Consider the following 17120-nt stretch of genomic DNA (forward strand, 5'->3'; position numbering starts at 1 on the left):
TTGCTATAATTAAGTTTGTTATAATAATTCTTTATTTCAATTAAAGGAAAGGTTTCCCCTATGTTATTCTTATTACTATTACCGTTGGCTTTGTTCAAGAAGGGTTCTTCCAAGTCCACTAGTTGGCATCAGGGTTACTCTAATGTCTTTGTATTCATAAAGAAATACTAGCTTGGGGCCGGGGGTGTGCACACTTAGGATCCGCGGATCAAGGAAAGGGGTTTAAGTTAAGTTCTTATACTATTATTTTCCACTTTTAATGGAATTATTAAAGGAGATACATTCTTTGGTGGTAACGTGAATTTAATAATGGATTGACCTTATCTTTTGTTATGACTAGCATTGCAAAATAAAGCATGTTTATGAAAGTATGTGAATTATATATTTACAAAGTTTACAAGCCTTGCATGTAATTGTATTCAGTATTTCAACTGACTCGTATTTCCTATTTGTTTTGGCTTTGCCCTACTTTCCTTATGGGGAGTAGTTTTCAGGTCCATTGATGATTCATGATGTATGGGAGGAACCGTTTGGGATCACTAGAACTAGATCACTATTTTAGTAGTCTTTATACTTTTCATATTAGTATTCTGGTTTTTGGATATTAATATCATTTTTATAAATAAAGTTAGAAGTTTCCGCTGCATATTTGGTGTATCAAGTTATAGTATTGCCAAAATGCATTTATAATGGTGGTAATATCCTTAAGTTTCTCCAAGCATTTTACGAAAACATAAGTTTTTAAAGTGGAGAAATTTGGGGGTGTTACAAGTACAATATCATATTATGAGGATCCAAACACGACCTATAAACCTTTTTTGAAGCATAAACGTCTTTCAAAATATTCCAATTATCATGATTAAGGTCTATGTATGTTGTATACTTATTGTAAATAGTGTGTGTTGTCAGACAACTTGAAACATTGTGTTGGTGCAAAATCAGTTTGTTGATTTTGCAAACAAGTCAATGCACATCCAATAGTTTGATAATGGATGACACAGGAGGCTTAGTCCATGGGGGTTATCAGTTTTAATTAGATAAAACCATATTAACGTACTTTCTATCAATTTCATTAGTGATTAAACTACAACGCCTATTGAATTCAAGCAAAATACAATAAATAGAGGAAGATCTAGAAATGATTAATCTTTTAATTAAACAAAAACATTCTCCTTCATACCACAAACTTTAAGAAAAGATTTTACAACAATTATTAGGATAAGTCAGGCTGGACAACTAAAGCGAAAACACGAAGATTGTTACCTCCATGGTTTCTTGCTTCAATCGGAGAATTACAGAACTTGGCGCCGGGACATGTTCTAAATCTAATGAACTAAACTATAACCCCTCAAGGGGATTGGCTAGGCTACGCTAAGAAAAGAGTAATTGCAAGTTGTTACGTGATGTGTTGATTGTCTTTTGCTTGATGATCCTTCTTCTATTTATAAACTAACGTGATATGTAACTTCCATGCCTCCTTGGAGGGAAAACATTTGAATCATCTTTGATTCAAATTTCAACCATCTTCTGGTGTTGAATAACCGTAGCTTTTGCACATTCTTCTTTATGTGGATTCATCTCATGATTACTCTTTAACTGCTTGTATCTTTGTAATTCTTTGACTTTCATCTCCTAATGATCTTGATTGACTTTGACTTACATTGACTTTATCCAATGGGTTTTATACTATAATTAGGCCTTCATACTTAGGTGAGATTAAACCTTTTCAGGTCAAATACAATGTAACATAATAAATGATATCATACATTTCAAAACGGTGGTATAAATCCCCCACCCCCTGAATTTGTGGAGTGATGTGCTCAACACCCACAAATTATGAGTTGAAAAGGACTTTCAACGGATATAGCCAATATCATCCTGTAATATTCTGAATGTGACTTTCTCCATTGTTTAAAGGTGGTCGATGAACATTTCTTTAGGATTACTGAATTTGACAGAGAAGAACAATCTTTCCTGAACTCCATCACCATTCTTTCTAGCCATTGTGAAATCGATTAAGAAAGTCACTTTAGGATGCGAATTTATAGGAGTTTTGGTGATAACCAATAAGGATCTACATCATAGGTTATGAGATCGTACCATATTTGACATGCACATTTACATTATACTACATTTTTTGAAGATGACCCATCCACTACTTTGTAGACTTTTATTCTCTTTGTGATTCCTTTGACAAAGAGCTTCTTTATATATCTCCAAGGTATGTTAGGTTGCTATATTTCTTCCGTGATAATTTTGCCCCATTTGCAAACCTGAAGAGATGTAACATGATCATCCCTTTTGAGTTTAGGAAATATCCAATTTTTCATGAGATTTAAATTGGACTCTATTTGAAAAGCCTTAGATCCCCTTATATTTTCCAGATCTTGTTGTATCACACGATTATCTCGAAAACATTTTCGAATAAAAGAAATCCATTTAGTGGATTCATTCTTAATAAATTCATCTTTATCTCCAAATATGAAATTCAATGGCTTGTGATGATTTTGGCATTTTGATGGATGTAGCATATATTCTAGGTCAGATTTATAAAACGTGGATAGATATGTATGATGCATTTTGATTTAAGTCTTGAATCTTTTAGAGATTATATATATATATATATATATATATATATATTTTAGGCACTTCACTTGTTTGAAGTCTTTCATGATGTGATATATTCAACCTTTCATGACTTGTTTTATGTTAATGTAATATGCACATCTCAAACACACATGTTAATTTAGATAATCAAATATCATTTGTTTACGATAATCAAAACACTACATGACTCAACACAGCCGGAAGTTCGAGCGTTGATTTTCATATATATCTCTTAACCACTCATCCTAGGGTGTTATTTTTTCTCTATGGCCACCAAGTAATTTGGATCTACTTTCGCTATGAAGGAGTGTTTAAATTTTGCAAAACTTGTCGATACGTGGTGAACTCTAATGTTAGGTGCAATTATTCGCAATTTGAGGCTAACAGACACATCCATAATCCACTAGTTGAAAAAAATGCAAGGGTAGCGCTACAAGGGCTGCGTTTTCAAAAAAATGCGGCCCTTAATAGTGAAGAGTTGCAGTTATCCCAAAAACAATAGTCCTTTGTATATGAAGGGTTGCGGTTAGCTCAAAACCGCAGCCCTTTCTTGGGCCAACCCGTAGGCCTTTATAATTAATTTTCGGTGGGATTATCATGGGCTATGTGTTGAAATGAATTATTGCCAGCCCTCACTCTCTTATTTATACACAACCCTTAACTCTCATATTTCTCTCTTATTCGTCTCTCTGGTTTCCTCTCACAGATCTTCAAACCACTACCACAAATCTTCACACGACCACCACCACAAATCCTCCTTCGTCTCTCGTCTTTCCTCTCTGGGCTCTAGTGTCTACTCTCCTTGTGTCTCCTCTTATCGTTGCGTCTCCTCTTGCCGTCGCTCATACCAGCACACCCATCTTCTCATGTGCACCACTTGCCTCTCATTACGCACATCAACTCTCCTCTTTCCGTCGCCTTCGCTCTATCAAGATATAGGGTTCGAGATTTAGTTTTAGTCATTTTTAATTTTTTTTTGCATTTGTTGGTTTGTGATTTGTAACATATAATTTTTCTCTGTGAATTTCTTGTTCGCATGCGGTTTTAATTCGAGTTATTTATGGTTGGATTATGATGAAATGAAGTTTATTTAGGGGTTAGATCTTTGTGGTAGAGTGATTTCGTTTGAAATTTTTTGATTTTGGAAATATTGAGAGTTTGATTCTGATTTTGTTGATGATTAAATTGCATTTTTTTTAGTGAATTAATTTATTTTGTTTGATTTTTAATTTATTTTTTTTGATTTTATTTTATTTAGTGGAACTAATTTGATGTTCTTGTTGATTTGTTAATTTATAATTTCGTTTTTATTTTGGGATTAATTTGATCCTTTAATCTAGGGATGCGTTTTTTTATTTTCCTTGTTTTATGTTGTTGCTTTTGTTTTTTTAGAATTTATAAAAACTATAATTTTCGTTTATAGAATTTTAATGAAAAAAATATGGTCACAAGACTCTAGAAATAATTTCATTTGTAGAATTTGTGAGTAAAAAAATGCAAATAAAGAACATAGTTTTTTTTTTTGGGTCACAAGGGCTGCGGTTAGGGTCAAAACCACATCTCTTTGTACAAAGAAGGGTTACGGATTAGCTCAAACCCGCATCCCTTCATTTTTGTCGAAGGACTGCTACGGTAAGGACGGTGGGCCAAAAACACAGCCCTTAGGGCTGTTTTGACCGCAACCCTTGCTTTTCTTACCACTAGTGATCGTCTTTCCAAAATTTGAGAAATTTAGCCTAAAAGTATTATAAGGTCCTTTGGATGCTCAATATTATACAAATCTCATCATAGGCTCACTAGATTGGTTTTAGGAATTCTCATCCAAATTTATTCAGAAGAGATGAACCGACTGATTCATTCAGAATCGTCTCCCCATATGAGGCCCTATGAAGATCCGCCTCAACTTAATTATTTAGATGCTTCATATTCCTTCTCCAGTGATTATGAAACTGGAAATGAAAATCTGGATGAAGCTAACATGCATAAGGAATTTACAATGCATGCACAAGATCCAACTCCTATCATGGATACTTCCAGGTCTGTTCCTATTTTTGGTTATATGGTTATGAGATCACCAGGTGTTCGTTTTGGATAGGATAAGGCTTCATATGGGCAATTCTACCCATCCAATGTCACTGATTCAGGTGTTGTTTCGTGTGCTATATATGGACGACATTACTCTTGCTCTAGGAGCATAATCAGCTTATATTATTAATATGTCTCAATCTATGGTGGTTATGTCGATTTCTAATCCTAACTATATGAGGTTGCTGAATCCTCAAATGCAAGGCACAATCGCAATTCTCCTCCTCGCGCTCGTCTTACCTTATTCGAAACACTAGGTATAACTCTCAACAAAGAGGTAATCAAGGCTCTTCTCCTAGTAATGGTTCATAAGATGATTATCCTTCTATGTCTCACCCTATTGGGCTTCTTAATGATAATGTAATGCATCACCTACCTCTATCGATGCCTCGTTCACCAAATTCAGTGTTAGATGCTCTTGCCCCAACTATCACCCCTCGTACTTCCTTTTTTCGACAGACAAGTTTGTGCCCTTGAAGATTGATTCAACTCATGGAGTTCCTAAACTTCAACCGAAGACTATTACTAATATTCATGTGGCAATGGCTTTTGGGGTGGAGCCTTTGGATGAGTTATCTTATGTGCTTTTTGGAAAACGTGTGCGTTCGCAGGAAGATACCTCTGCAAATAGTAGGGAAAATTCAAAGAATGATTAAAACTCTTCTGCTGCCTCAATGTGTTCAATTACATATGATGTTGGTATGTATTGTTAGGCACATTGTTCGTTGGTTTAGACTATTTCTGGTGAGTTGGCTGGGCCTTCAGATCTAATCGTAGACCCATGAAAATCATTTCGTCGAATCGTATGGGATTAAATGAGCCTGACTCCCCTGAAATTCCTTATGTTAGACGGCTTGTTTCGACTAATAGACCTATGTTCTTGTATCTTAGTGAATCAAAAATGAAATATTTAGATTTTTTAGGTAGTAGTAGTTTGTCTACCCCTCCCTCTTTTGTGATAGGCGATGCCTTAGGTTCTAAAGGGGGTCTCTTAGTTGTAAGCTGGAGTAATGTTCCTATCACCACTACTTTTACCTCTTCCAATTTCATGAATCACCTCACTTTCAACATAGACAAGCAATTTGGGATCAATTAACGCAAGTTATTGCTTCATTGCATGCTTATATGATGATGGGAGATTTAAAACAATTATATAAGTATGAGGACAAATTAGGTGGTAAGCAAAAGTGCCATAAGGGCATGTGAACGCTGTCTTCTCCTGGTCTTCAAAATGAATAGGAATCTGAAAAAAATGAGAATATTCATCCAAATAACAGAAAAAAGTTAAGATCTGCTAATCTCTCAAGCATTTGATTAATAAAAGGGATGGGGAAGTGATCCTTCAGAGTGGTCATATTCAACCGGCGATAATTAATACACTTACGCCACCCCGTGACAACCCGAGTCGGAATAAGCTCATCCTTATCGCTCTTAACACCTGTTGTCCCCCCTTTCTTAAGAATGCCTCATGTACCGGGCTCACCCACTTAGAATTAGAAATGGGGTAGATGATGCCCAGATTAAGTAGTTTCATTAGCTCTTTCTTCACCACCTCCTGCACATTAGGATTCACACGTTGTTGTGGTTGTATACAAGCAAGGACGGTGATTCTCTTCTAGATTTATTATATGCATACAAAAGTCAGGGCTAATTCCCTTGAGATCGTCAATGTTATACCCGATAGCTTTCTTATGCATGCGAAGCCTAGTGAGAAGTTTTGAAAGCTAGCTATCATTGAGTTTAACACTCACAATCACATGATAATTCTAATCATCATTAAAATATGTGTATCTAAGGTGAGAGAGCAATGGTTTTTATTCTACCTTCTTTACCCGTGGCTCAGAAGTGGAACAAGTGATTTGCATTAGCTCAAAACCTTCGGCCTCATCAATGTCGAAGCCATCCAAATCATGGAGTAAAGTAGTTACCTCATCATGACCTTCTCATTATGAGGCTCAAGAATAGCCTCCAACGGATCATCTAACAAGGCTCGAGGAGCATCATATCCAGTAACCTCATCTATGACATCAATCCTGTAACAAGTGTCCTCTAGCATAGGATACTTTAGAGTATTAGAAAGCTTAAAACTCACAGTATCATCGCGAACACTCAAAGTAAGAGAACCAGACTTGACATCAATAACCATACCATCAATATATAAGAAAGGTCTACCCAAGATTATAGGGATTGGACTATTCTCTTCCATATCTAGTACTATAAATCGACAGGAATATAGAAATTTCCATCCCGAATAGGTCCATACTCTAAAATGTACTCCAGTCCCAACATATTCTATTAGTAACCCACTAGGGTTAGGGTTCCCAAGCTTAGCTCTAAATACTGCGCAGCAGTCCCAACTCCCAATCGTGACCACTTGTCTTTTAAAGGTCTCGACTTAACCAATGTCGATCTCATATATAGTGGATCCCTTTTAGTTTCTTTAGGAATTGCTTGCCCCGGTAGATGACCTGGTTGCCTCTGCGCATTATTTTCGGCCACGTGAGCAAGTTGAGTCTCCAAATGTTTGGTAGTGTTTTTCAACTCCTTGATGCTCTCATCACGACTCTGCTTCATAGAAACCATCATCTCAATCAGATCAGACATGGTAGGCTCTTGAGAGCTGGCATTCTGAGCAGCTTGTTGCCAATAGCCATGGTGTGAAGGCCTATTGAGACCTCGAGGGGGATTCTGAGGATCCCCTTGGTAGTATTGTTGTATAGCAGGGTTTTGATGTAGTGGTTGGTAAGAAGTTTGTGGCATAGGTAGAGGGTTCTGAAAATTATTGCTATTGTAGGAAAAATTGGGATGATTTCTCCAACTTGGGTTGTATGTGTTAGAGTTTGGGTTGTATGAAGGTCTCTACTGAAAAGCATTTGCATGCTCCATCTTATTTGGATCAGGTTGATTGTAGGAACAATCATGTTCAAAGTGACCTTGAACACCACACACCTCACAGCAAGAAAAAGTAATATATATATAGGAGCCATGGAAGACATCGCATTAATACTCATAGGAGGAATACTAGACTGTGAAGATTTAAGTGCATCCATTTTCATGCTCAACTGGGCTACTTATGTAGGCAATAGGGCATATGCATCAGCATTCAACTTTTTCTTTATAATAGTCCTAGAAGAACTATGATCATTTGCCGCTAAGTTGGCCAGAAAATTATACCCTTCATCCACCTCCTAATCTTGGAAAACACCCTCTATAGATGAATAAATTGTACTCTTGATATGGGGTTGTAGACCATTATAGAATGCTTGGGTGATGAACCAATTTTCAATATTATGGTGTGGGCATTCTCTTTGTATGTCCTTGAACCTATTCCATGCTTCCTTCAATGTCTCACTAGGTTCTTGTTGGAAGGTAACAAGCTTGTGTCTGATTTCTGCAGTCTTGGTACGAGGGTAGTATTCTTTCAGGAATGTTTCAGAATTAACACTTCATTCAGTTGTTGAAACATCATTCATCCATTTTTGAGCTTTGTGTTTGAAAGAGAATTCAATTTTCAAGACTTTTAACTAATCAGGATTGACCCCTTGATGTTTAATGGTACGACAGAGTTGTTGAAACCATTGTAAATGATTTATAGACACAACAAGAATCTCACCCTTTTCCGTCCGCCATAATCGGACGCTTAAAACACGGGATCAGACGCTAAAGAGATTAGTGTCCGTCAACGGACGCTAAAAGGCTGATGCAAAACCCCTGGTCGTTAATTCTTCAATTAAATTTAGCGTCTGAAATTTGAGATTTAGCGTCAGACTGTAAAGTCGAACGCTAATTAGCGTCCAATTAAATCAGACGCTGAACCTGTAAAATCGGACGCTAATCTCTTTGTGTAATTTTATTATTATTTTGGCTGTCAGGTAGTTGAAAAATGTGTTTTCTTATTTCATCTTTTCAATGCTGTCAGGAATCTATGGAGAAATGAATGGATTTAATATTACTTTAACATTTCAATTACACTTTTTTCTAATATTTTGCTTTTTGTCAGACCAGAGGAAATATTATAAGTAGAAAGAAAATGTAAAGTAGAAAGAACAATTTTTTATAGATTAGAACTGTACAAGTAACAATAATTATTATTAATAGAATAATTACAATATTGACAGAAATGAAATACTTAGAATTTGTACATAAATTACAACAAAATTAATTCAACTAATTATTGTAGTAAAATTACAATAATCTCCAAGATCACCACATCCCACAACCGCGACACTGTGCTCCCACCGCCGGATCCACCGCTATGCTCCCACCGCTGCCTGCCACCGTCGCTGTGCTCCCACTGAACTCACCAATAAAATGAAACATAACAAATACATTTTTTAAAAAAATGAACGAATTTTTTTAAAGACACAAAATTAAACTAAAATTAACAAAAAAAAATTAAATGCCCAAATCACAAACCCAAACTAGATCTAAATATAATCCCGCAAATATGAACCAAAAAACGGCATAATTGACCCCAAAATCAAACGAAAAAACCCCATTAATAATTACCAGAAAATTAATAAAAATAATTGGACGGTTTAATTAAACACAAGATTTTGAAGAAAATTAAAAAAATAATATAAAAAAAAACCAACCCAGAAAAACCGCCCATCCAACCCACCCCATCCAAACCACCCGCCGCCGCAAAACCAACCCCACCCAGAAAAACCACCCATCCCAAAAACCCCAATTACCTAGAAAAAACCCTACGCACCCAGAAAACCCACCCGCCCGAACCCAACCCAACCCAACCCAACCCATGAAACGAAAAACCAGAAAACATCAAACAAAATTATCAAACAATAAATCCCCAACAAACAGAAATAAGATAAAAAAAATGAAAATTTCGAACAATAAATACCTATTTGAAGATCTAACGAAAACGAAAAAAACATACCAAGATTTTAAAGAAAATCCGCAACAAAAAAACAGAAATAAGATAAAAGAAAACGAAAAAAATAAACGAAATAACTTAGAAAACATACCTATTCGAAGATTTAGTTGAAGAAACAAAAGAATTGAGATGAGATGAGAGTGTTTTTTTGGGTTGGGGATGGCAAGGAGCCAAGGAGAGTGAGGATGAGATGAGAGAGAGTGTGTTTGGTGAGGATTGAGGAGAGAGGAGATGAAATGAGGATTGAGCGGTTTATATGAGGAGAGAGAAGGCAAAGAGGTAGGGTTATGGAATACGGACGGTAATTTAGTAATTTAGGAAATAAATTCTTTTTTTATCAAAATCCTTTTCCAGCGTTCGTTTGACAGACGTTATATTTTAGATAGCGGACGCAAATTACCGTCCGTTCCAAAGACGGACGCTAATTTTAGAAAAGCGGACGCTAATTAGCCTCCGTTCCAAAAATGGACGCTAATTTTAGAAAAGCGGACGCTAATTAATGTCCGTTCCAAAGACGTACGCTAATTTTACAAAAACAGGCGCTAATTTGCGTCTGATTGTGCCAGACGGTAAATTCAGACGCTAAAAGCGTGAATTCTTGTTGTGAGAGTCTTCAGATGGATTCCCTCCAAACTGGTTCCGTTGGATCATATGAATGAGGGTAAGCTAGATTTCAAAGGTGGCCGCTTGTATCTGAGGCATAGTAGGGCATGTGGGAACATTGCCAGGGGAAGGTACCTCATAGACTTCAATGACTTAGGAGGCATGAAAGATTCTGATGGTTCTTCCGTGGATTTTCCCTAATTAGCTAGTTGCTTCTTCTTTTGTTTCTTCTTGAGTTGCCGTAGGGTTTTCTTAAGATCAGGATCAATTGGAACTGGAATACCTGTTCTTTTAGACCTGGGCATAAAAGAAAAAAAAGAAAAAATATGCAGTGAGATTGCCTCAATTGAAACTTGAAGTTCTAATGAGACACTAGAAAAAGTTCAAATAATTAATCAAAAAGCTATAGAACTAGCCGTCTCCCCGAAAATGACGCCAAAAACTTGATGGATTTTAAAATAGTACCGCAAGTGCACGGTGTTGGTTGTTAGCAGATACTAGCAAATACGGGTCGACCCACAGGGAGAGAAATTCTATAGACCAATGCTCAATTACTTAACTATCTAAAGAGAAAAGTTATTGAATGATTAATAACCAAACTGTAGTAAACTAGATCACACGAGATGGAGATTTATCAAGTAATTATAGGGCTTGGGGATTTGATCGGTCCACCATACTTATACCAATCAGGAGTTTTCAGAAATCTAATGATACTTAGGTATAGGGTAAGCAATTAGAGTAGGCGCTAATCCTATGGTCGGGTTTAGCCACTCTCAACGCAACATATGTAGTATGGTCACATCACATAATCAGACTCACTAGTGTGTTGTAGGCCTCTAAAAGTAAGATCTTGGTCAATATAAACGATTATTAGCATGAAACAATTCATGAAATTGTACACTAACATAAATCGTAGATTAAAATGAGGCACACTAGAATAATTGCTCTAACCACAACCTAGCTATTAAAGATATCAAGAAAAATAAATTATGGTATATGTCTTCCCTCACTAAGCCCTAGATATGAACTACTCACTCATGACAAAGAAAGTACAAACAATAACTGTTGAAATATTCATACTTTAAAACAATTAAAAACAATACGAGACAAATACTTGAAAGTAAATAAGAACTATAAAAGATGACAATTATCAATTGAAAAGAAAAAAAGAACTTGAATAATCTCCAATGTACATGCAATTAGGGCTAAAGAGAGAAAACTAGTGCTTAGAAAAACTAATGAGAGTAAATGTAAATCAGAAAGAAAAAAAAGGGCTCCCCAAGTATTTCACAAAGCTATTTATACTCCTAGAAAAGACCAAAAAAGGAAATAAAAAGGACTAAATTTCAGCTTTCGGATGAACCCTTTGGGCGTCCGATCACATCGGGAGGGCTTTCAATGGTGGTTTTCATCAGCGCCTTAGGAGAGCAGGGCGCTCGATCAGACCGGCGGACATGCCCAATCTCGCTCCATCAGCGAATTACGAGCAGGCGAGTTACGCTCGATTGTGCCTGAGACGAATGGTGTTTGGGAGGAAGTGATCGCCCGATCCGGCGGTGGTCGCCTGACCAGATCGGGGGGGGGGGGGGGCTTCAAACTGAGCTTTCATGGCATTTGACGCCAAGTCTTCAAATCTCTTCACACCAGAAGGCTTTGGAAAGCAGCTTCCGGCATAAAAAAACTCATACAGGTGCCTCCTAAGTCTCTCCAATTCATTGTGGCATCAACAATAGCAGAAAATACGAAAATAATTCCTTAAAACCTTAAAGCTATCACAAAACACAAACCACAACTATATGGAAGATGTTAGGAGTCGTTTGGTTCAAGATATGGAATGGAAAGGGAATGGAAACAAATAAAGAAAGGAAATGGTAATAAAAATGATTACATTTGTAATTTGTTGGGTGTTTGGTTCAAGCCATGGAATGGAAATGGAGTGGTAACCATTACCACCAACTAATGGCTTTTGTTACTTGAGGGGGAGGGAAGGTAACAAATTGGGGGAGTCCATTACCACCAAGTAATGGTAATGGATTGGTAAGGGGTTGAACCAAACATGAAAAAAGGGTATCGGTAATTGATTCCGTTTCTTGCAGTGGCGGAGGTAGCATGGGTCACGTGGGGTAACGTGACCCCGCAAATCAAAAAAAAAAAAAAAGGAAAGCAGCATTTAAGGGGACAGGGGCAGGCGACAAGCTGGGGACAATACATCAACATCAACAGTTGGAAAGAGTCAAACGGCTATATGCCTATATTAATGATTATTCTGATTTTTTTTTGGCCCACTTGGCCACTTGGCACTTGCATATATTAATAATTAATGAGAATGGTCCCCACTTTCCCAACTCCCAATTCTTATCAAGTTTTAAATTATTAATTTTAAAAACTATCAATTTCTCTCTCCTTCCTTTTGCAATTGTCACGCTTAATTTTTTTTTACTCACCCTCTCATTGTTGCCCAGCAGCCCAGCCCTCAAATCTGCCCAGTCAATATTGCAGCACTGGAACCGCCGCACCGGCAGTCGGCACCGCAGCGGCGCAGCCTCCTCCGATCAGCCGCGCCCGCAGCCTGCTCGTCAGTCAACCGCCAGTCAGGTATTTAGTTTTTTGTAAAACTATTTACATAATTCAAATTTTAATTCTTTTACATTATTTATTTTCTAATTCCTAAATTTTATATTTAAGATCTTATTTGGTTGATATTAATTGTAATATTTGCATATATGTGTGAATTTTAGAATTTGTAATGTGTGATAAGTGATTGATGCATTTAGTTAGTTTGTTGTTTATGTTTTTTGTGAATGTTGAAATTGTGAGATGTAAATTTGTATAAATTAGGTAGTTTTAATTAATTTACGGTATAATTTTCTAGGATGATTTAGTTTCTTTATGATGGTAATTTATTGATTGATTTTCATATAATTTAATAGTTAGTTCATAATTTCATATGTGTTAATTTGATTAAATAATGAATATAGGAAACGATGAGTGATACACCTAGATCAAAAAAATCAAAGGCAATGGGAAAACAACCCGATCTTCGACAATTTATGTTCAAGAAAATGAAATCTCATGATAATTCATGTTCTTCAACGCCACCGGTAGATAGTGGTACTCCATCATCTAATGCTAGTGCATCTCCATCTTATGATTCTCCTCAAATTAACGAAAATGATATGAATTTGGGTGGTTCAAATACGGATAATGTGCCATTAGAGAATGAAGAGTTGGTTTATGATGTTGAACTTCTTCCTCATGACCCGGGAAAAAGAATAAACATAATGGATTATCCTTCAAATCAACGTAATGCGATTAGGAGGGCATATATCCTTAAAAAACTTGTCAACCAAAAACTCATAACTTTCCTCAAAGAGATCTTGGTGGGCCGCGTCCGCGTCGATTTGTTGCTTCTTGGTTTGATAAGTGGGATTGGCTTGAATATAGTATCGAGAAAGATGCGGCATTTTGTTTTGTTTGTTACTTGTTTAAGAATGATATTGAAGTTAATGTGGGAGGAGATGCATTTGTAGAGGGAGGATTTAGGTCATGGAATAAATCGGAAAGGTTTAAGACACATGTTGGAGGTGTAAAAAGTGCTCACAATCTTGCTTATGAGAAATATATGAACTTGAAAGATAAGAAAAAAAATCAATCATTGAAACTTTTAATGATGTAAGTGATGTGATTAAAAGTGAGTATGAAACTCGCTTGAGAGCTTCGGTTTCTTGTTTGTTTTATCTATTGCGGCAAGGGTTGGCATTTCGTGGACATAAAGAAGATGAAGAATCTCTTAATAGGGGAAATTTTATTGAGCTTTTGAAATGGTTAAAGTCACATAATGAAGTTGTTTCAAAGGTCATTTTTGAAAATGCTCCCGGAAATTGTCAATTAACATCTCCCATGATTCAAAAAGATATCATAAATTGTTGTGCCAAAGAAACAACTAAGCGGATTATAGAGGAAATTGGTGATGATTACTTTGCTATCTTGGCCGATGAATCTAGTGATGTATCCCAAAAGGAACAATTAGCTCTTTGTTTGCGTTATGTTGAAAAGAAAACGGGAAAGGTATTAGAGCGATTTCTTGGACTTGTTCATGTTGGGGATACCACCACTTTGTCTCTTAGAAGTGTAATTGTATCTTTGCTTGTTGATCATTCATTAAGTCCTTCTAAGATTCGAGGGCAAGGTTATGATGGGGCTAGTAACATGAAAGGTGAGATTAATGGCCTCAAGACTTTGATTATGGATGATACTCCAAATGCATACTATGTTCATTGTTTTGCTCATCAACTTCAATTAACTCTTGTTGCCGTTGCTAAAAAGAATAATGAGTGTCGTTGGCTTTTTGATACACTTGGAACCTTGTTGAATGTGGTTGGAAATTCTTGTAAAAGAAGAGAAATGATTCGAGACATCCAAGCTCAAAATGTTGCTCGATCCTTAGAAATGGGTGAACTTGAAAGGGATCGGGGTTAAATCAAGAACTTGGTTTGAAAAGACCGGGTGACACTCGTTGGGGGCTACTACAAAACTCTACAAAATGTCATGAACTTGTTTCCTACACTTGTTGATGTACTTGTGAGGATTGGAAAAAATGGTTCAATTGCGGATGATAAGGCAAAAGCTCAAGGTGTTGTGCTCTTACTAGAATCGTTTGATTTTGTTTTTATGGCACATTAATGTCTACAATATTTGGATACACTAATGACTTGTGTAATGCTTTACAAAGAAAAGATCAAGACATTGTTAATGCCATGAGACTTGTTTCTTTGACTAAAAAAGTATTGCAAAAAATGAGGGATGGTGGGTGGGAGATTCATTTGAGTAAGGTTACCTCATTTTGCAATAAACATGACATTGTTGTTCCCAACATGGAGGATAATTACATTCCTCAAGGAAGATCAAGGTGTTTTGTTAAAGAAGCGAAATATCTTCATCATTTTCGGGTGGAAGTGTTTATAGGAGTAATTGATCTACAACTTCAAGAACTTAACAATCGTTTTGATGAGGTTAATATGGAGTTGCTTAAATGCATGGCTTGCTTATGTCCCAAAGACGGATTCTCTTCTTTCAACAAGGAAAAGGTACTTAAACTTGCCACTCTTTATCCTTCCGAATTTACAACTAATGATTTAGATACTCTTGATTGTCAACTTGATATATTCATGGAAGATATGCGAGATGATAGTGGTGAATTCCAAGATGTCAATGATCTTTCTTCTCTTGCAATGAAGTTTGTTGAAACAAATAGAAATGAAGCTTATCCACTTGTATTTTTGCTCATCAAGTTGATGTTGATTCTTCCTGTTGCTACGGCAAGTGTGGAAAGAGTGTTTTCGGGAATGACTTACATAAAAAATAAGTTGCGAAATAGCATGGGTGATCAATTTTTGAATGATTGTTTGGTTACTTTTCTTGAAAAAGAAGTGTTTCTTCAAGTTTCCGATGATGATATTATTGATCGTTTCCAAAAAAGAACCCGTCGAATGCACTTGTATTTTTTTTATTATTTTTGTTTATGTAATTTTTTCTTAGTTTGGAATGTATGACAATGAATATTAGACAATGTGCCTTTGCGTTGTAAAATTTCAATATTGAATATCCTTTGTCCTTTTTTGTGACCCCTCGATTTTGAAATCCTGGCTCCGCCACTGGTTTCTTGGACCCTAGAAATAGTGAACCAAACGAGCTCTTAGTATAAAATAGCTCCTAAGAGCAGCACACATTTGATCAAAAAAAAAAAGTGGGGAGAAAAGAAGATATAAAATATAACATCAATCAACCTGTTACTTGTTCTGATCATGCGACTATTATCTACGATCAAACAATACCGCAAATGTCTTAAAAGAAAACGTCCATATATATCAGTTAGAGAACTAGTGTTTAGAGAATCCACGGGTTTATGCTCTAATTAAGCAAATATGGAATTTGGACTACATAGGAAACCCACATTTTTTTCTTACTTCCAAATTAGCTAAAATATGTCATACTTTACAAAGCTAGTGCATTCAACATAAGAAATTTCATGGAATTGATTGGAAGAATATAACATCAAATCTAGTTGTTGCTGGCAATAATATGGACATCCAACAAGGTTATTCATATTATCATATATTAAATCTTCCACTGAGCTTATGGAAGATGGGGCTCTAGCTTGCACTTACTGGAAACAAAGAATGAAGGACATTTGGCTTCAACATGCTGACACTTCAGCAAAAATCTGTTACACTAAGGTCAAGATTAGAAGTTCTCGGAAACATATTGATGCACTACAAGATGAGGTGGGAAATTGGGTGCCTAATTCAGAGGAAATGCTGGCCTTAGTTGTCAATGTATTCAAGCAAGGATATTTATTTCCTTCAAACCAAGCTGATGACAGGACTATTATTATATTAATCTTTTGAATGAAATGGACTTGCCTTTTTTAAATGATGAACAATGCAGTCACTTGCTTCTGAAATAAAAAATCACATGTTTGCTATGAAATCTAATGCGTCTCAAGGACCGGTTGACATCAGTACTGAATTCTTTTAAATTCATGGGGATCAGCTTCTTAAAACGTCGAATCACTCTATTTTACTGATGATACCTAAGAATTATCTCCATGCAGATCATCTAAAGACCTATTGGAATGTTATACACTTTATAAGTGTGTTACTAAATGCATACTTAAGAGGTTGAGCTCCTTTCTTCCTTCTATCATTACTGATTACCAACATGCGTTTGTAGCTAGTAGACTTACGAGTGAAAATATCATGATAAGTCATGAATTAAGTCATAAAATCTCGTCCACTAAGCAATAGGTTATCCTTTAGTAGCTACTAAAATATAATGGATCACTGCAAGGCATATGATAAAATCAGTTGGAATTTCTTATTCTGTGTTTTAAATGTTTATGGCTTTCCTGCTTCTTAGCTTGGATTAGATC

The 17120-nt window shown here is 36.2% G+C and overlaps 1 protein-coding gene and 1 non-coding gene across 2 annotated transcripts; both read left to right on the plus strand.

Annotated features, from left to right (window-relative positions):
- The first annotated feature begins 7977 nt into the window (after nucleotides 1-7977).
- Nucleotides 7978-8084, plus strand: LOC125492092 (small nucleolar RNA R71). The gene has a single exon (XR_007268539.1). It is a non-coding gene; the product is annotated as a small nucleolar RNA R71 (small nucleolar RNA).
- Nucleotides 8085-13173: 5089 nt separating this feature from the next.
- LOC125491930 (uncharacterized) lies at nucleotides 13174-14668 on the plus strand. The gene is made up of 3 exons (XM_048634008.2): nucleotides 13174-13569; nucleotides 13680-13753; nucleotides 13882-14668. The coding sequence occupies exons 1-3, from the start codon at nucleotides 13174-13176 to the stop codon at nucleotides 14666-14668; spliced, it is 1257 nt and encodes a 418-aa protein (XP_048489965.2).
- Nucleotides 14669-17120: the final 2452 nt, after the last annotated feature.

Source organism: Beta vulgaris, chromosome 7 (genome assembly GCF_026745355.1).
Source record: "Beta vulgaris subsp. vulgaris cultivar EL10 chromosome 7, EL10.2, whole genome shotgun sequence".
NCBI classification, from domain to species: Eukaryota; Viridiplantae; Streptophyta; class Magnoliopsida; order Caryophyllales; family Amaranthaceae; genus Beta; species Beta vulgaris.